The sequence below is a fragment of the Martes martes genome (assembly GCF_963455335.1).
Source record: "Martes martes genome assembly, chromosome: 4".
NCBI lineage: Eukaryota > Metazoa > Chordata > Mammalia > Carnivora > Mustelidae > Martes > Martes martes.
The window spans coordinates 61,732,365-61,748,149 of NC_137891.1; the positions used below are offsets into that span (position 1 = coordinate 61,732,365).

The window sequence follows — 15,785 nt, forward strand, 5'->3', positions numbered from 1 at the left end:
TTCTGCAGCTAACAGTTCTATGTGTTAAGGCCCAGTAAAAAAAATTCAGTATTAAATAAAGTAAGCCGTAGTTAAATACTCAGCAGTGAAGCTTTTCCTGAAATGGGTGGAGCATTCTTTTTAGCATGTGAGAAAAATGTTTGAACAAATAACAACTGGAGCAGTGCAATATCCTTCTTTCCATTTTACCCTCAGTACTTCTCAGGTCAGACTCTGTGATACTGCTGAGCACACTTTAGTTTCTTTCTTCAACTCTTTCTTCTCTCAAACCTTTACCACCTCCCTGTTGCTTGAAACTAAATACAGCAGCTCACCTGTGCTCTGCGGCGGTTTCTCTGGTTTGTACCACCTCCTCCCTGCTCCCTTTTCCTCTGTGCTCTCCTTAGGATTCATTCACACTGATACTCTCTAATTTTATGATCCTGGCACATCTTTTTCTGGGAATACTGTTAAATTAATCACACACTGTTACTCCCTTTTTGGGGGAGAGATTATTTTAAAAATCCTTATACAGGAGTATGGACAAAACAAGTTTAGTCCTGAGTTCACAACTATTGAAGCTGGGTAGGGCTACGTGGGGGTTCCTTATGCTCTCTCTTTGTTGTATATGTATTTACATGTGTCCACATTTAAAGCTCCCTTACTTTTCAGGATAGAAGTGTAACATGATCATTTCCTTTCTGACTTCCCCAAAGCCACACTTATTTGTATATGTACTGCAAGTAGTTAATCCAGAGTGTAGCTACCTAACTTATTACGGTGTTGTGTCTGTGGTTTTTGTGTCCTGTACATCTGTCATCACTGATGCTGTCTTCTATGATTAGAAAACAGCACCAAATAGAGTTCATTTACTATGGCTTGAAAGTTCTTTTTATGTTGATTTCTTTTTCAAGTGGAGTGTTTTTCTAGTTAAGTTGATTATAAGGATTAGGATGATAAAACCTTTGGCTTAGAACAGTGTTAAGATAAGATCCTTAAGCTCACAGTTTCCAGAAGCCCTTCCATATTCAGTGAGCACCTAGTGTGAACCACAGATGTCCTTGAGCTGCACTGCCCAAAACAGAATCCACTAGCCACATTTAAAGTAATCATAATTAAAAACAAAATGTACTTTTTTAGTCACACTTAGTCCTACTGCAAGTACTCATTTAGCCACATGTGGCCATACTGTCTGCCATTTTGGATAGCAGAGAGAGAGAGCATTTCCATCATCGCAGAAAGTTCTGCCGGGCAGTGTTGCTGAGAACATCATTCTTTCTTAATATCTTACTACTGTGGCTCAAATATTTAAAGCTTTCTCCATGTCCAGACTTGTATACCCATAGACATAATACCTCTAGGCTCCATTATTAATCTGTATGTCTCTTAGTCATTGACCATGTAAATAAGGAAGGACATTTCAAAGTAATTGCTCATTTTAGTTTTCAAAGTTTTCCTTTCTTTATCAATTCCTGCCAGATGGCATTTCTCCAGAAATGCAATCTAATTTTTATGGAATAATTTGCATAACTTAGAACTTAACTGAAACTATTTTTAACACCTACATATGACAGTCAAAAGTAACTGTTTCAAGTAATTAACATAATTTGAAAGTAACAGCTGCATATGTGTTAAACAGTTTCTTAAAATTTACTCTATGAAAATTATTTTTGGAAGAACACTTTACTGGAAGAAACTAGTACAGTGATTGTTTTTGAACTGATCCTACAGAGAAATGAAGAAAGAAAGAAAGGAACACTACTGTTAGTAGCAGTTCAAGAGGTGTGTTAGTCACAAATAACTCAATTTCTTTTAAGGAGAATATTTTAAATACATATAATATGTATGCCTCAGTATAAACATTATTCCATTTTGCCCATAAGAAGATTCACAATGTAATTTCTTATCCAACTTGAATATGTGGCATTTTGGGGAAGTCTCAATGAAATAGCCAAATGTTTTATTTCTCATATTCAGTTTATTTAGTTTAATTATATATGCATGTAAATATTTGCATGTCCTATGAGTATTTTAAATTAGAAATAATGCTTTTTCCCCTCCCCACTTCATGGAAGGTATATTCACGCTCTCCACATGCAACTTTGTTGTTCATATCTGTCATTCATCACTAGAGCCACTTTTTGAACCCTTTCAGTTTGTCCAGAATACATCATCATCCCTCTACTGATTCCTCTGCAAGGCCCTCTATAAACACTTAGAAATCACATTGATGTTGAGGTTTTTAAGGCTGTGTATCTTACCCAAACATGTATTTCTTATTCAAAATAATCGATATAGATCCCTATTACATAAGAGTTTTGAAAAATTTTAAACATGAGATGGCTCCATCTGTGGTTTAGGAGGAAATCTTTGCCTAATATGTGGGCATATTTATGATACTCAGTTTAAAGTCAAGTGTTTTAGTACAGTCTAGTTAAAACATTTTTTTATAAGAATAGAAATTTACTAGGGCGCCTATGTGGCTCAGTGGGTTAAGCCTCTGCCTTCAACTTAGGTCATGATCTCAGGGTCCTGGGATTGAGCCCCCATCGGGCTCTCTGCTTAGCAGGGTGCCTGCTTGCTTCCCCTTCTCTCTCTGCCTGCCTCTCTGCCTACTGTGATCTCTCTCCTTGTCAAATAAATAAATAAAATCTTAAAAAAAAAAAAAAAGGACAGAAATTTACTAAAGTATATGGCTGATCTTTTTAATAAAAAGATGTTGGGGTAACAACTGAAAATGTCACTTGAAGTTATTTATAATTTTAGAACTTGTTTTGATTTAATGTACTATATTTACTAGATTTTCCATGAAAAGTGAGACAATTAGAATTTTAAATCATCATTCCATGATTTCATTCTTACGTTAATTATTTAAACATTACCATTAGGAATAGGGAGACTTTGATGAAGGGTTTTTTTTTTTAAGATTTTATTTATTTATCTGAGAGAGAAAGAGAGTGCAAAAGCAGGGGGAGGGAGAGGGACAAGCAGACTCTGCACTAAGCATGGAGCCTGATGTGGGGCTCGATCCCAGGACCCTGGGATCATGACCTGAGCTGAAGGCAGATGATTATGACTGAGCCACCCAGGCACCCCAGAAGTTATATTCTTTAAAATAGTTTTTCCAGCAGTTATTTCAGCAAATTAGCTACACTGACTTAGACAAGTTTTATAAAATGAGTTTACTGTTCAATCAGCAATTAAAAAACTTGTAAAGCTTTTGTTGTAAGTATCAGGAGTCCCCTTAGTCCCTTTTCTCCTCAGAAATTTGGAGCATAGATAAACACATCTGAAGAATATGGCAGTATTTCCCATACCAAGTCACATGCCACTTGCTTTAATTTAAAATATTTTATTTAAAATTATAGTTAAAAGTGTTTTGTTGTGTACTGTCTACAATCACGTTGTATGTTGCCAGTATATAAACACCACATTTTGGGAAGCATGTATATCACGGGGGCACCTGGGTGGCTCAGTGGGTTAAGCCTCTGCCTTCAGCTCAGGTCATGATCTTAGGGTCTTGGGATCGAGCCCCGCATCGGGCTCTCTGCTCAGTGGGAAGCCAGCTTCCCTCCCTCTCTCTCTGTCTGCCTCTCTGCCTACTTGTGATCTCTCTCTCTGTGTCAAATAAATAAAATATTTTTAAAAATGTATATCACGTATATACAGTGACACCTGTATTCATAGCATATGAAATAGCATTTATAACATTGCGGGTGTGCTGTTCTGAAGTGATTTTAAGACCAGAAAAAGGTCCCCTTGTGTTAAACTTCAGCATATTCGTCTTGACACTGTTCTCCCATTCTCTCTCTCCTTTTTTTTTTTAAGATTTTTTCGCTATTTGAGAGAGCATGAACTGGGGGGAGGGGCAGAGGAAGAAGGAGAAGCAGACTCCCCACAGAGCAGGGAGCTTGATGTGGGGCTTGATCCCGGGACCCCTAGATCATGACCTGAGCTGAAGGCAGACGCTTAACTGGCTGAGCCACTTCAGGGCGCCCCTCCCTCTCTCTTGTAAGGAGAAATATTTCATTGGAAGTTTAAAAATTAAGACAGCTTATTTTCAGAGATCCTTCTCTCTCCAATTGGAAGAACCACTGTAAACTGATATCCTATCTTGGGTTTTTTTCCCCAAGAGTCTCAAAACATAGTAATATATATGGTACTATTTGACTATTTTATGTTCTCCCTTTCTAACACTTGATCTTTGTACCATTCTTACTAGAGAAGAGTTTTCAATTTCAAAACTACAGTTGTAAAATCTCTACTCTTTATCTAGAGATTTGGGGAAGTAACTCTACTGAGATATAGAAGAAGTAGAGGGCCAATAAAGGCCTGCGCTCAACTGTACTAGATGCCAGAGATGAGTTTAGTGAGGTTCCAGAGGAATACAGTTCAATTCACTTAACATCAATCTTCCATTTTAAAAAATTACAGTTAGCAGCTGTAGTATATCAATAATACTAACCAGGCTTAATATAGCCTGATACTGTATATAAGTCAGGCTACTATGACTATGTTCCATATATACATGGACACAGCAAAAAACAAAGTAGAAATGAGATATGTATGCATTTCATAAATTAACAAGTGTTTATTGAGTTTAACACTGTCAGTTTTTACAAACATTTGTGACTACAACTCAAGATGAAAAGGTAGATTTTACATCATAATTTTGTGTGTGTGTGTGTGTGTGTGTGTGTGTGTGTGAAATCTGTAATAAAATTTTCATGAAACAGTGTAATATGCTGTACACAGAAATGGTTCAGTGTGTTTAATCTATTATGCATCTCTATTTACAGGAAGATATTCCTCGTCAGCTTGTCTACATTGGTCTTTACCTCTTTCACATTGCTGGAGCTTATCTTTTAAAGTAAGTTGGGGTTTTGCTTGGATGTGTAAATGGACTGGGTAGATAGTGGGTTAGTCTGTTTTAATTGATAATTGATCTTTACATTTTAAATTTGTCCTTTTAACAGCTTGAATCATCTAGGACTTGTTCTTCTGGTGCTACATTATTTTGTTGAATTTCTTTTCCACATTTCCCGCCTGTTTTATTTTAGTGACGAAAAGTATCAGAAAGGGTAAGTTGTTTAGCCATTCTATTTCTTGTGTAATTAAAGTCAAGTCTGTGTTGCCAAGGACTGTGCTATTGCCATGGTCCATGCTGGGGGCAATTATATCACTCTGTAAGCTGTTAGTAGTAGCTTTAAATAAAATAAAACAACTTTACAATTCAGATTGGCATTTTATTCTCTAAAATGGGAGTCTCATCTTTGCTGGAGAGATGTTATAGTGGAACTTATAATTTTGAAGGTTTTTGGGGTTTAGTTTTCTGTTATAATTGCCCTTTGGTTTAATGCATGTTTTTCTTTTGAAGAAAGAGTAATGGGGAAGTGGTAATAGGAATAGGAAAGAAGAAAATGAAATAAAAGATTATATAGCCTAAAAAAAAAAAAAAAAGATGATATAGCCTAAAAGATACTAAAATATTTCGATGGAAAATTGGACTGAAAACAGAATTGGAACAGTATGACTTGTTAAAAAAAGAAAGTAAAACTAGGCCTATTAAGTGGGAATTGGGTGTCCTGTTTGTTAACAGGACAGCTTTTCTTTTGTCCAGCATTTTTCAGAATTTTTCTGTGTACCAGTAGTCATTATAGTTACATTTTAAAAAAGGAGATCAGCTAAACAAAAGTCAATTATTTCTTTACTGGACTTCTAGAATCTTAAAGCTCCTGTGTTATATATCTCCAAAAGTATGATATAATATATAGCAGATCCCAAACATTTTACTTCAGAATCCTTTTTTGTAGAACAATAAGAAATGTTGTTTTTGTTTTTGTTTTTTTTTAACATATAATGTATTACTTGCCCCGGGGGTATAGGTCTTGAATCATCAGGCATACACACTTCACAGCACTCACCATAGCAGATTGTTTTTAATATGCATTTGCTTGTAGGAATCTGATTTCTATTAGAATCTATTCCTATCTTTGCAATTTTATGAGTTTGACTTAAGACATTTTCTTACAGGTTTTCTCTATGGGCAGTTCTTTTTGTTTTGGGAAGACTGCTGACTTTAATTCTTTCTGTACTCACGGTTGGCTTTGGCCTTGCAAGAGCAGAGAATCAGAAATTGGATTTCAGTGCTGGGAACTTCAATGTGTTAGCCGTAAGGTACAGCCCATTTTAACATTTTTCTCTTTGTACTGCTATATAGGATATATTATCCATTTATGATATAGATCGTCTTAAAAAAATAGAGACAGTATGATACAGCGGGGAACACATTCATGTGATTTCAAACCTGCTGCAGTCTCATGTTTTAATTGAAATGCTAAGGGATTTCTTTGAATTTAGAGATTAACTATTAATGGGATAATTACTTATTAGCATCATCTTGTCACCATTGGGAATTTAGCACCAAGTTAATCCTGTCAGTGCAAGATAAAATACTTCATTCAGTGGCCATTGCTTTGATATACTCTAATGTTTTGTTTATTAACCTTAATATCCTCAGAATTGCTGTCCTGGCATCCATTTGCATTACCCAAGCATTCATGATGTGGAAGTTCATTAATTTTCAGCTTCGGAGGTGGAGGGAACATTCTGCTTTTCAGGCACCAGCTGTGAAGAAGAAACCAACAGTGACTAAAGGCAGGTCTTCTAGAAAAGGAACAGGTTTGTATTCAGTAAGCCGTGGAAAAGCTGAAGTAGAAAACTTTTTTTTTTTTTTTAATGTTGTGGGGTCTTATTCTAAACTTAATTAAGATTTAAAAAAAATTTTTTTTTTCATTTGAGAGAGCAAGAGAGCGCTGTGCACAGGAGCAGGGGAGGGAGCAGAGGGGGAGGAAGAGGGACAGGCAGACGCTGTTCTGAGCGCAGAGCCCAACGCAGGGCTCAGTCTCATAACCCTGAGATCATGACCTGACCTGAAACCAGGAGTCAGATACTCAACTGACTGAGCCACTCAAGCATCCCTAAATCTTACAAAGAAAATTTGATTCTGTTTTTAGCAAAATCAGAAGCAAAGTAAAACTCACCCATTCAACAATTTGTTGATTCCCTAGGGTCAGTTATTTCCCCAAAAGCTGTCTACTAAATTTTTCTTCTCCCAGGTTTTCCACTAGACCGGTGTATATGGGCCATTTTAGTAGTGAATAATTAACCCAGCAAGTGGTAGTTTGTGCTTTCAAGCATCTTACTCATATTTAAAAAAAAGAAAAGAAAAACCTCTTTAAAGCCCCTCCCATCTGCCTTTAGTTCCGAGCAGAACAGCTTTTTCTATAACTTTTGATTGCTTGATCCTTCATCTTTGAGCCTGCATCTACTACCCTCTTTTCTCCTTCTGGCTTTTGATTGAAAATGCATTGACATTGCAATAATTTTTTCAACTAGTATTTGGTGTTATACTTGGAATTGTAACATAAAGGAGTTCCAGTTTTAAAGATGCATCAACTCTGGTTTGCTCCTTAAAAGTCTTCATATTTGATAGTTATGCCCTCCAGCCCTGTCCTATTCAGGCTTGTCTCAGCAACTCTTGGGCCTTTGCATTTCATATAAATTTTAGTACATCTTGGTCAGTTTCCACTCCCCTGTCCCTCGCCCTGCCAAAGAAACTCTTCCTGGGATATTGGATTAGAATTACATTGAATCTATAGATCATTTTAGGGAGAAATGAACACTTCAGCCTGTGAATATGGTATACACTTCCATTTACCTAGATTATTTTTAACTTCTTTCAGTGATATTTATTTAATGACCATTTTGTGGGCATCTAGTAAATCATATACCATAGGGTTCACCCTTTAAAGTGTATGTTTCAGTGGTTTTTAAGTATATTCACAAAGCGTGTGAACCGCTAATTCCAGAACATTTTTATCTCCCCAAAAAGAAACCACATGCCCACTGGCAGTCTTTTCCTATCCCTTCCTTCCCCCTGCCTCTGGCAACCACTTACCTATTTTCTGTCTCTGTGGATTGCCTTTTCTGGACATTTCATATAGATGGAGTCGTATAAATTGTGATCTTTTGCAACTGGTTTCTTTCACTTAGCTTGCACTTAAGGTTCATACATGTTGTAGCAAATACCAATACTTTATTCCTTTTCATGGCCAAATACAAGTCCATTGTGCAGGTATATCAGGTTATGTTTATCCACTTACTAGTTGATGGGCATTTGGGTTGTTTGTACTTTTTAGCTAATTGAATAATGCTGCTGTAAACGTTTATGTACAAGTTTTTGTTTGAACACCTGTTTTTGCTCTCTTGGGTTTATACCTAGGAATGGAATGGTTAGGACAAATGGTGATTGAATATTTAACATTTGCAGGGGAACCAATAAACTGATTTCCACAGTGGCTGCACCATTTGACATTCATTGTTCTTAGATATGATATTCTTTTGTCCCCTGCAGCATTTGTTGAAAAGACTAATCTTTCTCTATTGAGTTGTCCTGATATCCTTGTTGAAAATCAGTTGATCCAAGTGCTTACAGGGCAGAATAAATAACTTATTTTCTGTGGGGAGAGGAAATCAGTTGATCAAAAAGTAGGAATTTATTTTTGGACTGTCAGTTCTGTTCTGTAGATCTATATGCCTCTTCTTATGCCAGTACCACCCTGTCTTAATTAATGTTGCTTTCTAGTTCATTTTGAAATCAGGAAATGTGAGTCTTCCATTTTGTTCTTTTTCATGATTTGGTTATTCTGGGTCCTCTGCACTTCCGTATGAATTTTAGGATCAGCTTGTCAATTTCTGCAAAAGCCAGCTGGGCTTTTGATATGGATTACTTTGAATTTGTCGATTTCCTTGAAAAATAGGAACATGGATGTCTTTCCATTTATTTGGGTCTTCCTTCATTTCTTTTAGTTAAGTTTTGTATTTTCTTTCAGTTAAGTTTTGTAGTTATCATTGTATAAATCTTTTTATTCCTAAGTATTTTATTCTTTTTGGTGATATTGTAAATAGAATTGTCTTCTTATTTTCATTTTTGGATTGTTTATTGCCAGTATATAGAAATATAATTGATTTTTCCATATTGATCTTTTATCCTGCAATATCACTGAACTGTTTAGGATTTTTTTTCTAAGATTTTTTTTTATTTATTTGAGAGAGAGAGAGCATGAGAGGGGGAAGGTCAGAGGGAGAAGCAGACTCCCTGCTGAGAAGGGAGCCTGATAAGGGTAGATCCTGGGACTCCAGGACCATGACCTGAGCCGAAGGTGGTCACTTAACCAACTGAGCCACCCAGGTACCCCTGAACTTCTTAGGATTATTATTTACTAGTAGGGTTTTTGTGTGGATTCTTTCGCATTTTCAGTATGCAGGACTATGTCATCTGCAGATGGAAGTAGTTTTTACTTCTTCCTGTCTAATCTGTATGATTTTTATTTCATTTTCTTGCCAAACTACCCTGGCTAGAACCTCCAAAACAATGTTGAGTAGAAGCAGAGAGAGCAGACATCCTCATCTTGTTATTGATATTATCAGGAAAGTGTGTAGTCCTTTACCATTACGTATGATGTTGCCTGTGGGTTGCCTAAAAGCCTTTTTATCAGCTTAAGGAGGTTCCCTTCTATTTCTAATTTATTAGTATTTTTATCATGAAAGGTTGTTAGATTTTGTCACTTGCTTTTTCTGCATCTACTGAAATCATCAAATGGTTTTTGTTCTTCATTTTATTGATATCATGTATTACTATTAATTGGTTTTTGAATGTTAACCCAGCAGTGCATTCCTGGGATAAATCTCATTTGGTTATGGCATATAATCCTCCTTAGATATTGTTTGATTTGGTTTGTTAGTATTTTATTGAGCATTTTTATATGTATATTCATAAAGGATATTGATGTATATTTTTTAGTAATGTATTCATTTTCTAATGTAAAACCAGTCTTACATTTCTGGTTTAAATTCAAGTTGATGATAATACGTAGCTTTTAGTAGATTGGTGTTTTCAGTATATTTGTTAGGATTTTTGTGCCTGTGTTCATATAAAAGATTGGCCTCTAATTAGCCTGGTTTTGTTCTTGTAATGTTCTTAGCACATCTTGGTGTCAGGGTTATGATAGCTTTATAAATAAAAGTATTGGGCAGTTTTATCCTTTGTGTGAAGTCAGCATTCTTTTTTACTTAACTGCTTGGAAGAATCTACCAGTGAGGCCATCTAACCTAGAATCTTCTCTGGGGGAGGATATTTACCTATAGATTTACATTCCTTAATAGATAATAGAATTATTCAGATTTTTATTCCTTATTGTGTCTCTTTTGGAAAATTGTATTTTTCAAGAACTTTCATTTCATCTAACTTGGCAAATGTATCAGTAAAATTATTCATAATATCCTTTTATTAATTTGTGTAGAATAGTAGTATTTTTTACTTCCCATGTTAGTAATTTATGCCCTTCTCCCCCCCCCCCCCCCCATTAGCTAAAAACTAACATTTGTGGGCTTTTTTGTTGATTTTCTTAGTCATATCATTGATTTCTGTTCGTGGTTCTTTGGGCTTGATTTGCTATTTTGTTATTTGTGGTTTACCTTCTTGAGATGGATCTTTACATCATTGATTTTCTGCCTATCTCGTGAATTACTTGCAATTAAAGGCAAGCTTTCCCTTTCAGCAGTGCTTTAATTGAATTTCACAAATTTTGATATCTTTTTCATTATCATTCACTCTAGGATATTATAATTCCAGTCTGATTTCTTCTTTGATCCACAGATCGATCATTTATTAATACATTGTTTAATTTACAACTATGTGGGCATTTTCTAGTTTTCTTTTTGTTACTGATTTCTAGCTTAATTCTGTTATGGCTAAAGAACATATTCTGAATGATTTCAGTTCTTTGGAATTTGTTAAGACTTTCTTTATGGCTCAGTATATGTTCAGTTTTGGTATATGTTCCATTTGGACTTCAAAAGAATGTGTTTTCTGAATTTCTTGGTTATTAGTTGTATATCAGGTCAGATCTGTTGTATTTTTCAATCTTTTTATCTTTACTGACTTGGTAGAAGGAGTTCTATTTATTCAGTCAGTTATTGCAGGAGATACTGACCTTTTCCTTGTAGCTTATCAGCTTTTGCTTTAAATATTTTGAAGATGTATAAGTACATCAAAATTTAGGGTTATTATAAATTCCTGTTGAATTTGTCCTCTTACTGAATGTCTGTCTTCATTTCTAGTAAATGTCTGTATTTACTATAGCTACACCAACTTTCTTTTGGTAAGATGTTATGATGCATCTTTTTCTATATTTTTCTACTTTAAACCTTTCTTTGGGGGCGCCTGGGTGGCTCAGTGGGTTAAAGCCTCTGCCTTTGGCTCAGGTCATGATCCCAGGGTCCTGGGATCGAGCCCCACATCGGGCTCTCTGCTCCGCGGGGAGCCTGCTTCTCCCTCTCTCTCTGCCTGCCTCTCTGTCTACTTGTGATCTCTGTCTGTCAAATAAATAAATAAAATCTTTAAAAAAAAAAAACAAAACAACCCTTTCTTTGTCCTTAAATATAAATTGCATCTTTTGTCAGCAGCATATAACTGGATTTAATTATCTGACAATTATTGTCTTTGTTTTTAGGAATATGATTTTCTTTGTATTTATCCTGTTCTCTGTCATACAGATCTTCCTGAATCTTGGCTTGACTTCTTTTATCGTTTTTGGAAAATTCTTGACCCTAATTTCTTCAAATATTCTTCTGCCCCATTCTCTCTCTCCTTTCCTTCTGGAACTCCAATAAATGTGTTAAACCCATTTTACCCTGTCCGTGCTTTCTGCATTTTTCATCCCTTTTTTTCTGAGTTTTAATCTAAGTTTTTTTTTTTTCGGTCCACTGATTTCTTCTGTTGTGCCTGATCTGTTATTAAATTCATTTATTAAGTCTGTATTTTCAGTTACTGTATTTCCCAGTTCTAGGATTAAAGATTTAGTTCTCGTGAAATTCTCCATCTTTTCATTTATTTTTATTACTCATTTTATGAGTCCCTGTGTGATAACTCCAGATGTGGATTACCTGAGGACCTTTTTCTTTTCTTTTCTCTTCTTTTTCTCTTCAACAGTAAACACCTTCATTACGTGAGTTGAAGGTAGGAGGGAGGAGGATTTATTTACCATTTGGACCTTGATTTTCTTCAAATAGAGCTCCAGCTTCTTGCCCTGTAGCACATAGCCCTCTGCTCAGCCACACTGGCCTGGTCTTCAGGCAATGCACTCAAGAAGCCTGCTCTGATGGAACTGCTGATTGTGGCTTGCTTCTTCCTTCCATTACGTTTCTTCTGAATTTTCTTTGGTTCTTTTTTGTTTAAAATCTCTTCCTCCTTAGGAGTCAACTTAGCCCCCTTCTTAAAGCCCAGAGGTAGTACATAGTGGGACTCATACCATGGTCAGGATGGCGTGCTGTCAATGAGCACAGTACCGTTCCTCACCAGGGTCTTGGTGTGGACTACTCATTCATTGTTGGGTACTTTGTAGATAACATTAGTAATTCCTGTTTGGTGCTTCCAACTCTCACAGCCCCAGGAGAAGTTCCCCACATCCAGCCTCAAGGCAGGGTACTTCTTATTGCCTCCCCAGATTGGGACTGTGTATATGGGGCAGAGCATCCCAGCTCATTCTTCTGTTTCTTGTGGAAGGGCTTTCTCTAGCCCCTGGTCTTGCAGGTTGTACCAGTTGTCCCAGCAGATGCCCATCACTTGGTGCTGGCCGAAAAGAGTGAAGATCTAGTCCTGATATTTTTTTTTCTCTTAGTTTTTAGTACTGTTGCCTTGCTTTCTGGGATGCCTGGTAGTTTTTTAATTGAATACTGGGTGTTTTATGTAAAAATGGGTGTAGGTTCCTAGGCGAGTTCATAGAGGCTCTGGATTGAATATGGGTAGATCATTCTGTCCTGTCAAAGCTATTTCCAGTTTACCCTCATTCCTGGAACATCAGCCATTTGTATAGTCTGTCTTCTCTGACAGACTCTGGATTCAGATTTCTTCTTCTGTCATTATGAGACCAACCAAGTCTCTGTTTAGTTTTGTATTTGCATAGGAGTTGCTTTCTGTTTGATTCCTCTGAGTCTTGCTTTGTGCATGCACATTCAGCAATAGGCAGATGCCTTGGGAAAAATACAGAGCCGCCTTGGGTTTTTGTTTTTGGGTTTTTTTTTTTCCTTTAGACAGCCATTTTTGTATTCCAACTTTAATGGACATTTTTGGAGGGAGAGTTAGTCTAATAATAGTTACAGATCAATCGATCTATCGATAGATACCTCCATCATAACTTGAAGAAGGCAGCCATAGTATACTCCTAAACATAAAAGTTATCCTAAACACTGACTTTATATCTTGTAAGGAAACATATCCCTAAGAACTTTGTTTACAGACAAATGTGAAAAGGTTCTTTAATGTTACCAAAAGTACTGCTCTTAAAACTATTCTAAAATTCTTGTCATTGTTTTTTAGAGTTTTCTGTCTTTTCTCTATCATTTTTTTCTTTCAGTAGTAATTGCTTTATGTTTTATTGAGATACAGTTGACAGTTACTTTTTTAAAAATTTGCTACTTTTAGGGGAACCTGGATGGCTCAGTTGTTAAGCATCTGGCTCTAGGTTTCAGCTCAAGTCATGGTCACATGGTTGTGGGATCAAGGGCCATGTCGGGCCCTGTGCTCAGTGCAGAGTCTGCTTCAGTTTCTCTCTCCCTCTCCCTTTCCCTCATACTCTCTCTCTCAAATAATTAAATCTTTAAAAAAAATTGCTACTAAACATGTGTTTAACATGTTACCAGGTTGGTTTTTTTTTTATTTTATTACCAGGTTTTATGATTGGTTAAATACTGGTAAAGATTTATTACTGAGAAATAAGTTTTACCTAAGGGCATACAGATCTTTATTGGGTTTTTAAATTTTCTTTTCTGAAGATACTTTTGTGTATAAAGATGATTTTATTTGCATTTCTTTATACAAGAGAGTAATACTGGGGCGCCTGGGTGGCTCAGTCAGTTAAGCATCTGCCTTCGGCTCAGGTCGTGATCCCAGGGTCCTGGGATCAAGCCCTGCATCTGGCTCCTTGCTCAGTGGGGAGCCTGCTTCTCCTGCTCCCTTGTGCTCTCTGTCTCTGTCAAATAAATGAATAAAATCTTTATTTTAAAAAAAAGAGAGTAATACTGATTCTTTTCTCTTTTCAGAAAATGGTGTAAATGGAACAGTAACTTCAAATGGAGCAGACTCTCCCCGTAATAGAAAAGAGAAATCTTCATAATGAATTATAATCTAACTGATTAATGTCCCCAAAGAAATATGCTTTTTACTATATCTTTCAGCACTAGAGATTTTTTCTGTCCTTGAAAATACAGTTTGTGCTCTTTGATTCTTGCTATTGTACTGTTTCATGCATTTTTTTAAAGGGCATTTGAGGGAAGGTTGATTACTATGAGTGAGAAAAATATTTAGCTTAGACTAAGCTACCTGCCTTCAGAATAGTTTAGGGACCACCACCATATTTTATTTTGTTTTTTATCTTTGAACGTTTTTCTAATGATTTGGAGAGATAACTATTTACAGAAATTCTACATATCAGTGATAAAATTTCTTGCTCTCACCAATTTTTTATATTAGCAAGATGGCCTCTTCCAGCAAGGTCATATTTTTTTAAGTTATCTTTCAGGGTAAAATGGAAATACTATAAAGTTGGATGTCAAACTTTAATATGTTTTCAGTATTCTCTAATTTTTAGGAATTTTTGTAGTCTTTACACCTGGGAAAAAAGATTTGTAAATTCACTAAAATAATTGTGTGCTTTATATTATAGGTAATGGTTGTTAATGTTACATCCCCATTTAAAAAAAAAATAGTATTGGTTACAATGTGTGGAGATTATTGCCATATATATTGAATCAAAATACATGAACATAAAAGTACCTGTGAAGTAAAATCTTTCTTGTGCATTTTCAACACTTGTGAACTGGAAATCAGAAAATTAAATATTTACTATAAAGAACCAAATCTGACTACAGCCCTTTTTGATATGTTTATTAATAATGATTCTTAATGGGGCTTGTTATAAGATCAATATGCACAGCATCTTAGAAAAATATTGTTTAACCTGCAAACCCTTTTTAAAAATAATGCCTATTTGATTTATATCTATAAAGAGAATGTTGGGTAATTATATTTGGAAAAACTGCATTAATCTTAAAGAAACTGAAAATTCAGTTAGCTAGTCTTACAAAAGACAGTGCTTTATGTTATAACTATAGCTTTGGTCCCACCTTTAATTGAGAAGCATTTATCTGTATAAAACATATTTTTGGATAAATATATATATATATTTGTATCTCTACAGAAAGTCTCTAAAAAACATTTGAGTAAAACATTTGGTTCCCTTTTCTATAATTATCCTTTAAAATTCTTATAGCTATATTTGGTTTTTTGTTGTCTTCACAGTACCTATACTGCTCCTTTTGGTGTTCACATCTTGTTCTCCATTTCTCACTTTTGTCACCAGCTCATGTTTGTGCCATTTTTAGTATAAAAGTTGCAGGCTTGTTAGGTCTGCAGTTTAATAAGTTGCCATACTGCTAGAAAGTTGTGCTTTCTATTTCCAGCTGTTGACTTCCTGGAAAAAGTAGTAGCTCTCTGTAGCATCATGGAGTTTCAGTGGAACCAAATTTTTGCCATTAAAAACTGGCATTATATTGAACTATACATTGAGAAATCAATCAAAATAAAATTTTTACTTTCACAAGCTGTATCCTGAACGTTTTCTTTATTGTTAGCAAGTTTTTATGCTATTTTAGACTATATAATCTCATTAAAATGTACCATGTTT

At 35.6% G+C, this 15,785-nt stretch overlaps 1 protein-coding gene across 1 annotated transcript in view; it reads left to right on the plus strand.

Moving 5' to 3' along the window:
- The window catches only part of TRAM1 (translocation associated membrane protein 1), a 30,302-nt gene extending 14,517 nt beyond the window's left edge, over positions 1-15,785 (plus strand). Inside the window, exons 7-11 of the mRNA XM_080803168.1 lie at positions 4,779-4,849; positions 4,956-5,060; positions 6,013-6,156; positions 6,500-6,660; positions 14,143-15,785. Of these exons, the coding sequence (XP_080659294.1) occupies positions 4,779-4,849; positions 4,956-5,060; positions 6,013-6,156; positions 6,500-6,660; positions 14,143-14,216 (555 nt within the window). The 3' untranslated portion in view covers positions 14,217-15,785. The remainder of the gene's footprint in view (positions 1-4,778; positions 4,850-4,955; positions 5,061-6,012; positions 6,157-6,499; positions 6,661-14,142) is intronic.